Below are 17732 nucleotides of genomic sequence, written 5' to 3' on the forward strand. Positions count from 1 at the left end.
CAAGCGCAATAATTAATCAAACTCAATGGTAACATTTACCTATGTTATGCAAAGTGTTTTATTCTATGCACAAATTGTTGATATTTTGATTGTATGAATGTGTTTTATTTTATGGTTGGAGAGCCGAAGGACAATTTCCACCTTGGTGGACAATTAAGTTTTATATTATCTTATCTGATATAGGCGGTCCTAAGCTACTAATGTGCATTTCAATCAATAAAGAGTAAATGCTTGTTTTGCATTTGTTGAAGTTGTTGTTTCAATACATCGACGCAGGATAGGCAGAGCCGATGAACTTCTTTCCATCTCCGTAGGAAGAGTTATCCCAGGTGTAAGTCTGAATGATGAGTTCTTTTCCTCCGAGGCTCAGATAACAACTGAAAAAGACAAAAAAAAAATCAGGTGGAATCCACACATGAAAGATGTTCAGGCTTTAAGAGTGTTTTTTTCTATCAAGTTTTGTCCAGTAAAGTTTAGCAGGTGGTCTTATTATTCACCATACTGGAAAATGTTGCAGTCTAAATTAACCAAGACGTCTCAAACACAACTGCAGATGTTACTTATCAGATGGTAACAGGGTGAATAGACTCAAAGTGGTTTGGGTAAGTCCTTCCCCTGATATTTCACATTTACATTCTCTCACCGTTTTCCGGGCCGAGCGATGTAGCAGAGGCTGTAGATGGCCAAGTCAAACTCAGGGCTGCAGCCGATGACCGAAGAGCCCACCTGCTTGTAGTAGCCGTCCCACATGAACTGCTTCCCCATGACGTCGGGATATGTAGTCCACTGAGAAAAAGAGAAGAGTGAATAAGTGATGGCAGTGCATGACATAAACTAGATCAACATATTCATGGTTGGATGCTCACAGGTCCGTCGAAACTGTGACTGTAGTAGTTCAACTTTCCTTCTTTTTCCTGGAGATAAAACTGGATCCAGTTGTGGAAACCTGACACCTTCCCTCCTTTGATTTCTCCTACAGAGTTTACTTCTCAGTAAATAGGAAGAATATAGTATTTACACATCAGTCTGTGCTGTGCTAACCTGCAAAGATGTGCTCAAAACCACTGGAGTCCAGTTGGTTGTTGCTGCGAGAGTACAGACCAAACCACATCATCTTCAGGTCGTGAAGAAACTCTTCTTCTGATTTATAAACCCCTTCAAATTCAGAATAGATTCTATCAAAAACAAAAGCAATGGGATCTTTTAAAGTAAATATAACAAACTGTGGATCTGTGTCAAACCACATGGTTACCTTTGGTGTAGAGGAAAGCGAACAGCTCTCTGCCCAGCTCAGTGTTGGACATTGTTTCCTTGAGGAACATCTCCTGCTCAGCCAGCTGCTGAGAGCTGAAGACCTCGGCCTGGCCTGTCATCCGCTTGTAGTTGTCCAGCACGGCCAGCAGAGCTGCGTACGTGGGCTTGGAAAAGAGTGTGCGTTCATCCAGGTATCGGAAAAGTCTAAAGGCAGAAACAAATAATGAATAAAATGTGGACAATTAAAACACATACAATCTAAAGGAGAAGACAAGAACTCAGATTGATGAATTGTCTTCTCACGGTCCAGAGGAGAGGTCAGTCTTGGAGCTGGTCTGTGAGTCCGGCACCAGGGCTTGAGGGTCAATGATCAACTGTGAGGCTGAAGCTTTGTTCGAGTCCAGGACGTAAAGATCCTCAGAGAGAGTCTTGAGTTCAGCATCAGTGATCGCATTGCCACCTGCCCCGTCAACTACAGGACACAAACAGAAAAATATCCCATAATTAAGATTCATTGGACATCTGGACTGTGATTTATTATTTAATTTTTTTTTTTACAGTGAGATAACCCTAAAAGAAAATCCACTGCTTGTGTTATCTACTCTTCTGAACACATAAAAAGTTTTTTTTTTAAAAAACAGGTCAAAAAAATTATAAACTGTTTTGTTCTTTGCTGTTTTTGTTTTTTTAATCATCGTGTTACTTCACTCATAAAAATGGTTCTGACCAACAAACAGTCAAAGATTTTTTGTTAATGTTTTTAAATTGAAAATAAATTTAAAAAAAGCTTCAGATTTGGTTTTATTTCTTTTCAAAAAAACACCTTGCTACAGATTGTGTGTTGTTAATTTTGACTATATTTACCTAATTTGAGCTCCTTTTAGGTATCAGACTTTTATGTATTATGTCCTCACACGTGAAAACCTGTAATTTATTAAAGGTGGATTTTAACATACATTAGTTTTCTGCTATGGCAGAGCCCAAACTAAATAGTTTGCACCTTTCAGCATGCACTCAATAAGCTTCAGCTTCATGTTTATTGTTGCAGATACACACAGATAACTACAAAACAGTCATGACTGGCTGTGGACTTACATCCAACAGATTAGACACACTCACCCGTTCATTTTCAATGTGTGGCTGAGTCTAAATGTGTAAATTATGCTGTAAAATCCAGTTATAATCAACAGCAATGATTTAGTTCATATATCTAAAAACATACAGATTTCCTTAAACTCCGTGTGAATAAATGTGCACAATATCTGATAGTAAAGTCTTAAGGAAAAAATAAAAAAGGTTTAGTTGGTTTGGCAGCTAGTCGTTTTACTGCTGAGTCATCAGGTTTCCATCATGTGAAAGTTTGCAGATTTAATAAACCAAACTGTTTTTTCAAAGAAACCCCTACAAAAACAAGCTGGGGAAATGCTGCAAATGTTCAAAGTTTTATACCAGCAGGTGAAACATGGTTTGTTTTACTGAAACATTGATCTTACTGTCACAGAGATCTGTGTAGTCACTGCAGCAGTTGTTGAACTGAGGGCACTTGGTGTTGCAGTGGCACTTGTTCTGGGAGTTGTAATTCTCACCACATCTGCTTTTGCAAGACATGGCTTCAGCTGGGAACAAAGGAGAATTGCACATTGGTGTTCACAGTTTTACCACCAATAGAAAAATATTATTTACTGAACATTTACAGCAGTTTTTATTAGAAGTCTAGCATCGTTGTATTGTCACTTACTTTTGCATAATTCAGAGTAGTCTGAACAGCAGTCTTTATACTTCTCGCATGCTGGGTTGCACTGACAGGAGAAATTACTGTCCGTCCCAAAACCACACCGACCCGCACATGAATCCAAGCTGTCTGGACACAAACCGGACAAGGTAAGAATGCAACAATACCATAAAATCCTAAATCTATCAATCACACAATTATATTAAAATTATTTTGCACTTATTATGGAAAACAAAAATCTCTTACTGCTATACCCCCGACAGAACAGGGTCACACCAAGAACAAGAACAGCACTGACTTTCATCTCGGATCAGCGGCAGCCTGAAACAAGGTGGGATGACTATTAACATTTTTTATATAGCAGCTTCTAGCCAATCCAGATGCAGCCACATGAAACCAACCCAATCACAATTATGTCCTTTGGCATGCACTTTTAAACATGACTGAGCTATTTGTACTTGTCATTTCATGCCATAATGATTAAATGTTATGTATATGGAGTTTATTAGGTTTCACAACAGACTACTCCTTTTAAACAAAACAGGAAAAATTATAGATAGCAATATTGATGTATTCTGAGAGAAACTGCACGCCTGGATGTTAACTATTTTTGCCCTTTACAGTAATAAGTTGAAATAACAAAGAGGGGCTCAGAGCTGTAAATAAATGAACCTATAATAAATTATAGTTAAAAATATAAAGGTCATGGTGTTTTTATCTAATACAAAGTAGGGCGTGAAACAACACCTGTTGTATTTATCGAATGAGTGACCAGATGTTGTGTTTCTCAGGATCCATGCGGAGCAACATGAAGCTGCACGCTTCAGGGCCCTGATCGCACTAAGGTCACGCGCTCCTTTGGAACTGTAAACACCAAGAAGCAGACATACAAACATTGGGCCAAAGCAAACAAAAGCTTCTTACAAGGTGGAAGGCAAATGGAAACTAGGCAACGTTGACATGCTGAAGTTATTTTTAGCAAAGCTCCAAAAAAAAAAAAAAGAAGGGAAAAAAAAGAAAGAAACCCATTTCATTTAACAAGAGAAGAAACAGAGATTGCATTGTTAAGTAAAAAAAAGAAAAGTGTTACATTCCTCCTAACGTTACAATCTTTCAGCTGTTCCATTTTCAGGGGTTGCCACAGCGAGTCATCCTTCTCCATCTCTTTCTGTCCTCTGCATCTTATGTCCTCACCCCAACTTCATCTTCTTATTTATTTATTTATTGCACTTTATTAATCCCCAGTGAGGAAATTAATTCTCTGCGCATTGCACATGTGATGCAGTGGGCTGCCATATGGGGCACCCAAGTAGCAGCTGGGTGGTTAAGGGTCTTGCTTATGGGCACAGAGTGGGGCAAATGAGGGTGGAGGCAGGTGTGGGTGTTTCACCTTTTCCACCCACGTTTTCCTGTTGTTGGTCCGGGGGGTTGAGCAGGGGATTTGACCGGTGACCCTACGATCACAGGCCCACCCTCTCTAGCCTCTGCGCCGCCACTCGCCCAGTTTATCATTATATTATTATTATTATTATTATTATTAGTAGTAGTAGTAGTAGTAGTAGTAGTAGTAGTAGGAGTAGTAGTAGTAGTTGTAGTAGTAGTAGTAGTAGTAGTAGTAATAGTAGTAGTAATAGTAGTAGTAATAGTAGTAGTAGTGGTAATAGTAATAGATTAACTTTACACAGAGTTTTTGTTTGTTTCTTTCTTTTCTCAGTCTTTCAGTTTTGTTCCTCTTGTCACAAACAACTACATTTTAACAAAAGGCTTGACTTTATGACGGCCTTTAAGCCTAATCATGCACAATATGCACTTGTTCAAAAATGTTTTATCAAAACAGCTGTCTGGTGTGGGCAATTCTCTTCCTGTCCTCTAGGGGACGCTGAAGAAAAGAAATAGTGACTTTACGCTACGCTTTTTGTCCCTATACGGCTTCCTTCCTCCACAGCGTGGATTTCAATGACATTCTTCCTAGCTTTCATAAGACAGCTCATTTCCCAGTTTTAAACATGCATTTAACGCGTTTAATCAGAACATCTACAAGAGAAGCTTTAAAAGTAAGCAGAAAAATCTATACACTTTGTATTTTTGCCTAAATTTTAAACTCTTCGTGTTGGTTTTAAATGTTACTTTTTTTTATTTTAGCCTTTTCATTTAACGTTTTGTTTCATTTTAAGCACTATTGAAATCTTTTATTACTGTGTGATATTTAACCAGACAAACGGGCCGTGCTCTGGCTATAGAGGCATAGCTTCGTAACTTTCTGCATTGTTGTTGTATTTTATTATTATCTGTGTTCCTCAGGGCTACATTTGCCATCATGTGCAGTCGTTACACACAGGATGTCAGCTCCTGACAGCAGACAAAACCCTCCTGATCAAACTGAGGAAAAGCACCGGCTACACTTTCATAAACTGCAAGAAAGCTCTGGAGAAATTTGACAATGACATAACTCAGGTAATCCTCCTTTCCCTTACATCCAGTCTGCTCTTGTGCTGTTTGGTGACTAAAAGTGAAATAAAACTTGTTTCACATTCAGGCTGAAAGCTGGCTGCATGAGCAGGCTCAGAAAGAGGGCTGGAGCAAAGCAAACAAGCTGGAGGGTCGAAAAACCAAAGAGGGTCTGATCGGTCTGTTTGTAGGAGACAAAGTTGCAGCCATGGTGGAGGTGAACATTTGCAGAGGTTTACTTGCACGCTTTCCATTAAATATCTCCAATCTGCTGGATATATTTAAATACCTTAGTGCTTCTTCTTGTTCTTGTGTGTTTGCAGGTGAACTGTGAGACAGACTTTGTCGCTCGCAACGAGAAGTTCCAGCAGTTGGTGACGGATGTGACTTTAGCCGCCTCGGCTCACCATCAGAGTAAAAATCAAAGCAGTGCCGGATATGTAAAGGTAAAGAAGCTCCTTGAAAACAGGAAGTACTGATTAAACCGAATTTTACTTCCAACAGTGTTCAGTCAGGTCTTTTTTTTTTTGTTGAGACGTTTCGCCCTTCATCCAAAGGGCTTCATCAGTCTGAGGAGTCACAAAACAAACTGTTTTACCCACCAAGCAACACACAACTATAGTGGACCAACCAGTTTACTGGTGCATTGTTGGGATTTTTTTACCTGGATTATTGAGCATGAGCCTTGTTGTCTAATTTTACTTCCTTTTTAACGTTTTTCTTAAATCTCATTAGACTGTCAAAGTGCCTGGCTTTAGTGATGTGGGCAAATACCTAGTTTTATTTTCTTTTACAGTATAACTAGTTCACTTTTATTACTTAACATACATTTTAATTGTAGTTTTTTGAGGAAAAAAAAGCCTATACTATAAACTAGTTTTTATTAAAGAATGAAGCAAAGGTACTTTAGGGAATTTTAAAAACAACAAAACAAAGGAGGAATTACTGTAATATGTCTGCATTAAGCCCAAAATATTTAGCATTTTATATAAAAATTTAGTTGTTTTTATGTAATAGTTGAATGTTATCACTTTTTATTTTATTTTTTTATACTCTTTGCAGTTATTCTCAGTGAGCTAAATATGAGTTAGCAAGCAAGTGAGCAAAAATAAAAATTCATCTCACATTTTTATTCATAGCATTTATGTTTTTATTTTCCTGTGTTTGTTTTAATGAGTTCTGGATTGTGTGGGATTTAAAACTTTTCTCTCTGGTGCAACACATTTAAACTGTTGAACATGTTTTTTTTTTTCACAGCTTTTTTCCTTGATCTTTTTCAAGGCCACGTTTATCTCATTCAACATTTATCACTTATGATGGTATTTTATGCTTACATTTTCTTTTATTGTGTACATTTACAAAGAGCTTTGTACTACATGTAGGCTAAACGTTGTTTAAATTGAGTTTTATGCTTTTTCCACTGTGTGATTGTAGGTTGTGTGAAGCTAAAACTAACGGAGTTCTTGAATGTGTTGCAGAGGAATAGTGTCACATCTGTAGTTTATGATGTCACAGTAATACTGTATCAGATCTTTACTTATACAGAACGGAGTAGTTTTTCCTGCTCAACTTTTTTTCTGTTTAATGTTGTTTTTGTTTGTTTGTTTGTTTTTCCAGAGCTTACTGGCAGGTGATGAGTTAAACAAACTCTGTACGGGTGAAGGACTTTCAGTAGCTGACCAGGTGGCTTTCGCAATAGGTCAGTAACAAATTACAGATTAACTTATTTCATTATCGTTCATGAGTATCACGGCTCAGTCTAAACACTTTATATTCCTAACACAAATACAAGACAGTTAGATTTTGTAATGCCATTCTTGCCAAGCATCTTTTGCAGTGAGCTGTGTGTAACTGAGTCCACTCTGAACTAACCCGAAGCTGTTTGTGCAGCTGCAGGAGGAGTGAGAGAAAAGGAAACTAACTGGGTGAATAACAATAAGGGTGCTTCAATAGGCATTAAGATAAAACTTCATTTTGATAAAAAATATTTGAAATGTCTGGACAACAATAAAGAATTTTTTTTAATTTTCCCTGTCAAGGTTTCTTTGTCCAACCCAAAGAAACTACCGGTAATGCATCACTGGCATCTCTACAACAAAGCCAGCAAAAAAAAGCAAACCTATTCAAGTATGGTAAAGTTGCTTTTACACTCTGGGATTTAAAATAAAGATATGCCCAAACATCTGAGGCAACAGTTTGTTCTGAGGCTCACTTTCCAGTTTGTGTTTCTGTGTGTCTGAAGAACAGTAGTGAGTGGTGTGTCTGTCTATTGCAAGTAGGTATGTCTGCAGACGAAATAGGCATTCCCAAAGGAAGGCGTATCTCAAAGGCCATACCTGATTGGACAAAAAAACAAACAAAAAAAAACCAGGCGTTACTAAAAGGGTTATACCTGATTGGACGAAGGTATCAGAAGACTTATTAAGCAAGTAAAACCTGAGTATAACGGCAGGCAGATTGTGTTAGCTGATTCGACATTAACGGCGTCTCCATAACTTCTCTTTCCGCCTCTCTTAACACAGAACTTCGGTTACATTTCAAACACAAATGGGTAGTGTTGAGGGCTAAATGTTTGTTTTTTAAGACCTAGCCATTACATTAAAAAACAAAAGCCGTTTTGGTTGTTGAATAATGTGAAAATAGTTACAATCAATTCATAAAGAAAGAACAATAAAGTAACCAAAATAACAATGACACTTAAACTGGCTTTGGGACAAAGGAGGTTTCCTTTAACTTCACATTTTCTTGTTCAACATTTTAAATCAGTCACTGCAGATGAGTGATTGCCAGTTTCTGTAAGATTTCTGCAACTGGAGCAGATATTTCTGTTTACTGGTTAACTTCCTCAGCTGTCTCACATTTTAAGGGTCAACCCTTCTCCATGTTTCAGCTCCTTTAGATCAGATCTCATAGAATAACACTTCTAAAGAGAACATTTTGTTTTTAGCTTTTGTTTTGGGCCATTATCTGCTCACAGGACTCATGATCTTTAATTGAGACCAGACTTTTTGACAAATGGGAGCAGGTTTTGCTTCATATTTCATTGTACCCAGACCACACTCAAACCAACCTGTGTCAGGTGCAGCCTACAACCCAAAAACAGAAGAAAATCTTGTGTTTGACAGCAGATATAACGCTGTTTCTTAGAAACCTTCAATTTAAAAAAAAGAGCTGATGTAACTTACCTAAAGAGCCAGCAAATACAGCTAGCCAATCAGTGTTTGCCCTCTAGAAATGCCTATTCTTTAGAAACGCCCACTTTCAGTCTGCAGAGAACCCCTTCTTGTTGTCTGTACCTCATCTGTGTTCTTTATTGAAAACGGGTCTCTCTTGTTAATGAGTCCTTAAGGCTCAATGAGACTAGTCTGTATAAATAAAGGTTGAATGAATGTTTTCCTTTGAGCCTGTCGCCACCCCACAGTGCAGCACAGGAGAGCTGATGAATATACATGTTTATATGCTGCAAAGCACTTATTAGAGATTAAATTTGTAACATTATTGGCTTTCCCTGACTGCTAATATGACATATGCTGGACTAAGTAGTGGTGATTGCAAGGAAAGAGGTTGCACAAAAGTGTTTTATTTATTTACGGTATGCATGTATGCATGTATTTATTGTGCCACATCAAACGGAGCAAAAAGCCAACAATAAAGTACGGTAGGTCTTACTGAGCAAGTTTTCCCCCAGTCTCTACAGCTCTTCTGTAACCGTTCAGCTTGTAAAGCGTGCTGTGTATGTGTGCAAAACATTTTTGTAGTGGAAGGAAGGCAGCAGGCAATATAACGCTTCTACGTTTAAGCATTTAAAACCGATGATGTTTAAATGAGTGGTAACTTACTGCAACTTTACTGCACTGTCTGACATAAATTTTAGTAGATAACTGAAAGCTCAATACATTTATGTAAAAGTAAGACCGAGTTTCTGCACCTTTTGGGAAACTGCTTTGTAGCAAACAGCTGGTGACCAAATCTAGAAGGTCTTTGGAATTGAGTTACTATTCAGAAACCGGTCAAAACAGGCTGATACTGGATTTATCATGGATTAAGCCAAAGTCACAGTACATCAAAAAGGTGGAATCTCAACGTTCAATAAGGGTTCTTCAGTGTAGATTGAATAGTAAGATAAGATAAGAGCTTTATTGATCTCGCAGGAAATTGTTGTGCTAGTATAGTAATGTTTTGATGTATTATTCCCAACAAGATGAACAGCAAGACAAAACTGTTCATAAAATCATGTTTCGGTAGATTTCCAACCCCAGTGTGAGCACCTCCCCCTCGTGTTTCTGAACTGCAGACTCACTCTGAACTTCACTGCTGATTAATTCCTGGCCAAAAATAAAATGGTAACAACCTGTGAAGCCTGATTTTTGACTTTAAGTCTAAGAAAGACAGTTTAAATTACTCAGATTTGATGTAACTACGGTATTTGACTCCAAGAAAATAACCGAGTAATATTGATGTTGATTAAATCTCATTGTTTTCTTTCTTGTCAGGTCGACTCGGTGAAAACATCTACATGAAGCGGGCCATAACAGTGAGGGTCCCAACTGAGTGGCACATTGGCTCATATGTACATGGCAGCATCAGCAGTCAGACTGAGGTGGCCATGGGCCGCTATGGTGCTCTGGTGATATTTCAGGGTGGAAAAGAGGGAGAACAGGACATTCTGGGTCATAAACTGGGACAGCACGTAGTAGGGGAGGCCCCCTTGTCCCTGGGTAATATGGATGACCTGCCCTCTGGTGAAGATGAGACACGCCTGCTGCCTCAGACCTTTCTTTCAGACCCCAGCAGGACTGTGGCAGAGTTCCTCAGGGGTCAGCAGGCTCAAGTGCTGGACTTTGTCCGATTTCAGTGTGGTGAGGCATCAATGGAGGAGGCAGAATAAAGGGGGAATCTCCTTTAAATGTGCGTAAAGATAAAATGTAGGCGTTGTTTGTTGTAGAAATGCAGTCACATGGCTCCGTCATGAATTTTATAGCAGAATATTGTAACCTACATGCATTGAAGGGTAATAAAATTTACAAATGCAACAGTAAAAATTTTCTCCTGAAAAACTTTCCTTAGTCTTAAATTTTCTGTACAACTCTGTACTGTAGCTTTGCAAACTTTGCTCTTTTTAGGCATTTTTTTTTAATACGGCAAATGTCTTGAGGGTTTTGCTGTAATTATGTATTTTGTCAGTGTGAGCCTACTTTAATCTTTGGTTGCATCTGAATTCTGATTAAATGTTTAAGTTATTCAAACAAAACTTTATATCAAACATGAAAAGGCCATTTACCAGCAAATGTCGTTTTTGTCATCGAGTTAAAGGAGATTTAATTTCACAATGCCCTTCAAAAACATAATCCTTAGTATTATTTCAAGAAACTAAGAACTCTTCTAAAACATTTTGTTTGTAATGTTTTGTGTTGAAGTCCAGAATAAAGTTGATTATATAACAAATAGTTTTAAGCTTAAGTTATACATATCAGTTTTCTTTAAAGTCCAATTTCTTTTAAATTGACATCCTTTAAATTGGTCCTCCTATTTCTCAATTTACCCTCTAAAAATAAATGGTCGCTCAAAACCTTTGCACTGTTTTTTGTAAGGTATTGTTTTTTCTTTTAATGTTTTCCTTTTTAACAAAGGGGTGTGGCAGGATAGTAAGGGCTTTATACCATGTTTGCCCTGAAGCAGAGCAGCTGCAACACCCTACAAATATGTGAGAAATGCAGCTGCTTAAATCCTCGCATGTGATTGGCGGGGCTTGCTGGTGACGTCATCAAAGGGCGCACCTTAAACTTGTTAGCTGCTTCCGCTTAGCTTAGGAGGAGCATCAGCTGTCGGTCGTCTAACACCAAAAACAAATATGGTGAGAGTAGATATGTTTTTAACCTATTTAATAAGCAAACAAAAAAAACTTTTTTTTAGATTAACTGTTGAAATTTTCTTAACTGGGTATTCTCTGTATTAGCTAACGCTACACTGCTAAACTCATCTACTGAATGTTCGTGTCCTGACTTCCGCTGCATTAGCGCTGAAAATGTCGCTCTCTTGTTTTTCTCCTGTCCCACCTGTCTGCTGTCTTCATAAATCTGCCTCAACCAGTCTGACTTCACAGAAGACCAGATTATGGGTGAGTAAACATTCGTATTTGATTTGCAAAGGGGTCTTTTAATCGATTTATCGTTGTGATATTACCATCTAGCTAATCTAAAATAGCTTTAAATTCTGACCCCACAGTTACCACAACAGCCAGCTTGATCCTACAGGTAAACAATAATACGTTCAGATTTTTTGAAGTAAATTTCCTAATTAATAAAATTAGGTTTGTGTGGTGGTTCCAGCACGACTCAACCTAACTTTTGATATTTAGAATGCCCTATTAACCTGCAAAACATTTTAGGTAGCGTTGTGGGCTTTTGGCATGTCAGTGTGGGAATCTGCAACTTAAACTCGATGTCAGTTGTCTTGGAAGAATGTATGATAACTGTTGGTTGTGTGCATCAATATTCACCAAGATTAGTAACAACTAAACTAACAACGTTGATATACAAACTGGATTCCAAAAAAGTTGGGACACTAAACAAATTGTGAATAAAAACTGAATGCAATGATGTAGAGGTGCCAACATCTAATATTTTATTCAGAATAGAACACAAATCACAGATCAAAAGTTTAAACTGAGAGAATGTATCATTTTAACTCTGACAGAACCTTCTGTGTCAATATCAAAGATTTTAGTTCGACAGCGCTCCAGTGGGGGGTACCGCAGGGGTCCATCCTCGGTCCCCTTCTCTTTTCTTTATACCTGCTGCCACTAGGTGCTATCTTCCGCAAACACGACATACCCTTTCATTTCTACGCCGATGATTGCCAAATTTACTTCCCCCTGAGGCACAGAGGCACACGCTCTATTCAGCCTCTTCTTGACTGCCTGGCTGACATCCGGGACTGGATGGCTTTAAACTTCTTAAGCTTCAATGAGAAGAAGTCTGAAGTCATGCTGTTCCATCCCAGTGGCTCACTCATGAACCATGACATTGACCTTTTCTCTCTAGCCCCGCTAGAGAAACAAAAGGTCACTAATCTGGGGGTGATAATGGACCCGTCCTTAAAACTCAACAGTCACGTAAACATGATGGTCAAATCCTGTTTTTTTTCAGCTGAGACGGCTGTCTAAGCTGAAGCCTATACTCTCCAAAAAGAACCTTGAGACAGTGATCCACGCCTTCATAACATCTAGGCTTGATTACTGCAATTCACTTCTGTTTGGAATCAGTCAGTCCTCCATTGCTCGTCTACAATTGGTCCAAAATGCTGCAGCCCGATTTTTAACTGGTACAGGCTATAGAGAGCACATCATGCCAGTTTTGGCCTCCCTGCACTGGCTACCCATTCACCTTCGGATCCATTTCAAAATTCTCATGTATGTTTTTAAATCACTGAACAGTTCCGCCCCATCCTATCTCACTGATCTTCTGCAGCCATATGTCCCACCGTGCTCTCTGAGGTCAGCAGACCAGATGCTTCTCTCAGTTCCAGAAACCCGTTGTAAGCTCAGAGGTGACAGGGCTTTCTCTGTCGCAGGTCCACGACTGTGGAATGAGTTGCCACTGAATGTCCGGCAGGCTCCCACACTCTGTCTTTAAGTCTCGCTTGAAGACCCACTTCTATTCGCTTGCCTTTAACACGGTGTGATTTGTTTTGGTCCGGTCTGTTCTCTACTCTGTTGGCCATTTTAGTTAGCTTCTGCTGCTATTTGTATCTGTATTTCTATTTTATGTTTTCCTGTCTGCTGTGCATGTTTGTTTCTTTTGTACAGCACTTTGGTTGGCCTTGTTGCTGTTTTAAGTGCTATATAAATAAATTGGTATGGTATGGTATTTTAAGGGAAAAATCTGTTTCCAAATTTCATGGGGTCAACAAATCCCAAAAAAGTTGGGACAAGTCCATTTTTACCACTGTGTGGCATCCCCCCTTCTTCTTACAACACTCAACAGACGTCTGGGGACAGAGGAGACCAGTTTTAAGTTTAGAAATAGGAATGCTCTCCCATTCATGTCTAATACAGGCCTCTAACTGTTCCATCGTCTTGGGCATTCTTTGTCGCACCTTCCTCTTTATGATGCGCCAAATGTTCTCTATAGGTGAAAGATCTGGACTGCAGGCTGGCCATTTCAGTACCCGGATCCTTCTCCTACGTAGCCATGATGTTGTGATTGCTGCAGAATGTGGTCTGGCATTATCGGGCTGAAAAATGCAGGGTCTTCCCTGAAAGAGATGACATCTAGATGGGAGCATATGTTGTTCTAGAATCTGAACATAGTTCTCTGCATTAATGGTGCCTTTCCAGACATGCAAGCTGCCCATGCCACAAGCGCTCATGCAACCCCATACCATCAGTGATGCAGGCTTCTGAACGGAGCATTGATAACAACTTGGGCTATCCTTGTCCTCTCTGGTCTGGATGACATGGCGTCCCAGTGTTCCATAAAGAACTTCAAATCGTGACTCATCTGACCACAGAACAGTCTTCCATTTTGCCACACTCCATTTTAAATGACCCCTGGCCCAGTGCAAACGTCTGAGCTTGTGGAGCTTGCTTAGAAATGGCTTCCTCTTTGCACTGTAGAGTTTCAGCTGGCAACGGCGGATGGCACAGTGGATTGTGTTCACTGACAATTCTTTCTGGAAGTATTCCTGAGCCCATTCTGTTATTTCCTTGACAGTGGCATTCCTGTTTGAGGTGCAGTGATGTTTAAGGGCCCGGAGATCACGAGCATCCAGTAGTTTTATGGCCTTGACCCTTACGCACAGTGATTGTTCCAGATTCTCTGAATCTTTTGATGATGTTATGCACGGTTGATGATGATAACTTAAAAGTCTTTGCTATTTTACGCTGGGTAACACCATTCTGGTATTGCTGCACTATCTTTCTGTGCAACAATGGTGGAATTGGTGATCCTCTTACCATCTTGGCTTCTGAGAGACACTGACACTCTGAGAAGCTCTTTTTATACCCAATCATGTTGTCAATTGACCTAATTAGTGTTAATTGGTCTTCCAGCTGTTCGTTATATGCTCAGTTTCCTTTTTCCAGCCACTTATTGCTACTTGTCTTGGGATTTGTTGACACTGTGAAATTTTGAATAAACATATTTTTCCTTTAAAATGTTACATTTACTCAGATTACACTTTTGATCTGTCATCTGTTGTATTACGAATAAAATATTGACATTTGCCATCTCCACATTATTGCATTCAGTTTTTATTCACAATTTGTTTGTGTCCCAACTTTTTTGGAATCCAGTTTGTAATACGTACTAACTAAGGTAAATCAAATAGATTTAAAAAAAGGCTTTATTGTCCCAAAAGGAAATTTACCTTGGGCCACAAGCCAAAGTGGTTCAAGACATTCAAGACTCAGACTGATGAAGCCCTTTGGATGGAGGGCGAAACATCGCTCAAAAAAAAAAAAAAAACTGTCCAGATGATCTGCCAGAGCATTGTTGGATTTTTTTACCTGGATTATTGAGAATGAATCTTGATGTCTTGAACCACTTTGGCTGTGGCTGCCTGCCTGGGAGGAGTCGACAGGGGAGAGGACGGCCCCCAGAAACCATCTATCATCAGCAAACTGGTTGGTCCACTCACTGTAGGAGTGTACTGCTTAGTGGGGAAAACAGTTTTGTTTGTGACTCCTCAGACTGATGAAGCCCTTCGGATGGAGGACGAAATGTCTCAACAACAAACAAAAAAACAACTGTCCAGATGACCTGACTGAATATTGTTGGATTTAACAGAATGTGATTAAATGAATAGTATAACGTTATATTTATTTACTTATGTGATTACTGTTCAGACCAAGAGCTGCAGATTAAACAGTTTTAATTGCTTTAAATATTTTTATTTTTAAATAAAGGAAGTAGTAGACTTATCCCGACATATAATATTAAAAATACTTTCATCTGTGCAAATGTGAAGAGCTTATTTGTTTGTGAGCTCTGATGTGACACTGCTCTATAGGCATTGTGACAGTGTCAGAATCATTAAACGGATGTGTTAACAGCTTCGGGCAAATCATAAACGGATATGTTTGACTTATCTTGGAAGTGAACTGAACTCTTACATTTGTGTGTCACGGTTAGAGTTCAAAGAGGCCTTTCTGTTGTTTGACCGGACGGGTGATGGAAAAATCTCCTACAGTCAGTGTGGTGACGTGATGCGAGCCCTTGGGCAGAACCCAATCAATGCTGAAGTCCTCAAAGTTCTTGGAAACCCCAAGCTAGAAGGCAAGTGTCTTATTTCTCCAGTTTACAGAGGAGTTTTAACTGTTGCTCTATGTCTTAGCTGTTGGGTTGACTGTTAGTCATGTAGAGTCTCACACTTTGTACAAACTGAAAAATTATTCAATTTTATTACATTTGTAAAACTAAATAATTGACTATCTTTTTACCTCTTGCAGAGATGAATCATAAGATGCTGGATTTTGAGCAGTTCCTGCCAATGTTTCAGGCCATCGCGAAGAACAAGGATCAGGGCTCGTTTGACGATATTGTTGAAGGTCTGCGTGTCTTTGACAAGGAGGGAAATGGGACAGTGATGGGGGCCGAGCTGCGTCATGTCCTCACCACATTAGGTAGGGTCTGCAAAGTACTGAGGCAGATTGTTGCTTCCTTTCAAGACTCGTATTCTGTGTTGCATTGTCTTGTCAAAATACTGATAACTACCTCATTTATTTGTGTATGTTCAGGTGAAAAAATGACAGAAGACGAGGTGGAGACGCTTTTAGCAGGACATGAAGATGCCAACGGCTGCATCAATTATGAAGGTAAAGGAAGTTCAAGATGCTTTCTTATTCTTGGTTTTTAAGGTCATTTTTAATGTGAAACCTGGATCAGAACTTTTGTCTGTGAGTGACTGCACCTCATTTGTTCAAATATTTGACAAATTAACGCAGTTTCTCCTTTTCTCCTCACAGAACTCGTCCGGATGGTGATGAACGGTTGAGGATTTAAGACGCATTTCAAAAAAATTCTTGGAAAATTTTTGTAATGTTGGTCTCGTCTTGCCCTTCCATTCATATCATCCTACCTCCGCAGTGTCTATTGTTGATGTAGAACTTTTTTTTTTTCTTAGATGCCTTTTCTGTTCAGACTTTTCATCTCGTATTCTAAATATTATTCATGTTTGCAGGCACAATCATTGAGCCCCCGATGGTTTTCTCTTTGTTTGTCAACCTCAGTCTGGTTGTCTTTTGTTTTGGATGGACATGATAATGTGATATGTTACAATAAAAATGAATAAAGAAAAGATTGCCAGTAAGTTTAATTTTGCCTCTGAATTTATTGCTAGATATGGGTCAAAATGTTTCTAAAATATATTGTGGAGGCATAAAAACAGCCAAATATTAGAAACACATGAATAACATTTTCATGCAAAATAACTTGGGATCAGAAAAACTCAAGTGTCTCGCATTGAGTAGAGGGTTTTTAATTGATCTGACAAATCCTCCGTTTTGAGCACAGTTAAAAATAAAAATTATTGCTCAGTTAAAGTGACATGACTACGGTAATAAACCTCAGAGGAAAATTAATCAACCGTCTGATTCAGGCTCATCAAAGTAGAGGAAACAGATCATCACAGACTGGGTACAAGATAAGTAGCTGTTATTTCATACAATCAAATTTATTCGATCAACTCTAAATCTGATTCCAACCAACACGACGTGCTGCTGCAGTTGCGAAAAGATGAAACGTCTTTCGGTAAGTGAGTTTCTTTCGACTGCTCCCTTCTTCAGGGGTAACCACAGTGAGTGAATATGAAAGAGTTGGTTATTTGTTTTATGCCAAATGCCCAAAAGCGAGGTCCTTTCTTTTCCAAACCTTTATTTTGAAACTGCCACAGTAACCATTCATTCATTCAACCTTTTATTTAGACGGGTAAATCCCATTCAGCCTCCAGGACTCATTTACAAGATAGACCTGATTTCAACAAAATGATGACAACAGCGACAACAATAAACAGTTTAAAAAATAAAAAAACCTTTTTATAACAAATCGGATGGATTAAAAAAAGAAAAGTAACAAAAAACAGCTAGATTCTAAGGCGAATTTAGAAAACTAAGAACAGGAACATGTCTGCATTGGTCCCTGCCAGGAGTCCAACATATTCTTAAAGCCACTTAGAGAGGTCAAGGTTGACAGCTTCAAATGTTTTAGTAAGATATTCCAAGAAACAGGAGCGGAGTAGGCGAAGGACCTTTTGCCTATTTCAGTCCTCAATGAGGGAACACTGCAGGTAATAATGTCCT

The 17732-nt window shown here is 38.9% G+C and overlaps 3 protein-coding genes across 3 annotated transcripts; 2 read left to right on the top strand and 1 right to left on the bottom strand.

The window, feature by feature from the left end:
* Nucleotides 1-259: 259 nt before the first annotated feature.
* endou (endonuclease, polyU-specific) lies at nucleotides 260-3290 on the bottom strand. Its single transcript, XM_037679589.1, has 9 exons — nucleotides 3233-3290; nucleotides 2993-3115; nucleotides 2748-2870; nucleotides 1558-1726; nucleotides 1253-1458; nucleotides 1042-1155; nucleotides 867-973; nucleotides 644-786; nucleotides 260-377 (listed from the first exon to the last, which is right to left on the bottom strand). Exons 1-9 carry the CDS (start codon nucleotides 3288-3290, stop codon nucleotides 260-262), a joined length of 1161 nt encoding a protein of 386 aa, XP_037535517.1.
* A 1639-nt stretch (nucleotides 3291-4929) lies between these two features.
* tsfm (Ts translation elongation factor, mitochondrial) lies at nucleotides 4930-10572 on the top strand. Its single transcript, XM_037678886.1, has 6 exons — nucleotides 4930-5040; nucleotides 5288-5440; nucleotides 5523-5651; nucleotides 5758-5880; nucleotides 7052-7133; nucleotides 9928-10572. The coding sequence occupies exons 1-6, from the start codon at nucleotides 4993-4995 to the stop codon at nucleotides 10320-10322; spliced, it is 930 nt and encodes a 309-aa protein (XP_037534814.1). The 5' UTR covers nucleotides 4930-4992; the 3' UTR covers nucleotides 10323-10572.
* Nucleotides 10573-11181: 609 nt separating this feature from the next.
* Nucleotides 11182-16735, top strand: myl6 (myosin, light chain 6, alkali, smooth muscle and non-muscle). Its single transcript, XM_037678887.1, has 6 exons — nucleotides 11182-11288; nucleotides 11525-11552; nucleotides 15568-15711; nucleotides 15885-16058; nucleotides 16173-16250; nucleotides 16401-16735. Exons 1-6 carry the CDS (start codon nucleotides 11286-11288, stop codon nucleotides 16427-16429), a joined length of 456 nt encoding a protein of 151 aa, XP_037534815.1. The 5' UTR covers nucleotides 11182-11285; the 3' UTR covers nucleotides 16430-16735.
* The last annotated feature ends 997 nt before the right edge of the window (nucleotides 16736-17732 follow it).

The sequence above is a fragment of the Nematolebias whitei genome, chromosome 7 (genome assembly GCF_014905685.2).
Source record: "Nematolebias whitei isolate Nwh7 chromosome 7, NemWhi1, whole genome shotgun sequence".
NCBI lineage: Eukaryota > Metazoa > Chordata > Actinopteri > Cyprinodontiformes > Rivulidae > Nematolebias > Nematolebias whitei.

Coding starts and splice junctions, on each gene's coding strand:
- myl6 (XM_037678887.1), top strand. Junction 15,712..15,884: donor TGGAAACCCCAAGCTAGAAG/GCAAGTGTCTTA, acceptor TACCTCTTGCAG/AGATGAATCATAAGATGCTG. Junction 16,251..16,400: donor CGGCTGCATCAATTATGAAG/GTAAAGGAAGTT, acceptor TTCTCCTCACAG/AACTCGTCCGGATGGTGATG.
- endou (XM_037679589.1), bottom strand. CDS start 3,290: ATGAAAGTCAGTGCTGTTCTTGTTCTTGGTGTGACCCTGTTCTGTCGG. Junction 2,871..2,992: donor CTACTCTGAATTATGCAAAA/GTAAGTGACAAT, acceptor CTTTGTTCCCAG/CTGAAGCCATGTCTTGCAAA. Junction 1,156..1,252: donor CGCTTTCCTCTACACCAAAG/GTAACCATGTGG, acceptor CTGAATTTGAAG/GGGTTTATAAATCAGAAGAA.
- tsfm (XM_037678886.1), top strand. CDS start 4,993: ATGCATTTAACGCGTTTAATCAGAACATCTACAAGAGAAGCTTTAAAA. Junction 5,441..5,522: donor TTGACAATGACATAACTCAG/GTAATCCTCCTT, acceptor TTTCACATTCAG/GCTGAAAGCTGGCTGCATGA. Junction 7,134..9,927: donor CCAGGTGGCTTTCGCAATAG/GTCAGTAACAAA, acceptor CTTTCTTGTCAG/GTCGACTCGGTGAAAACATC.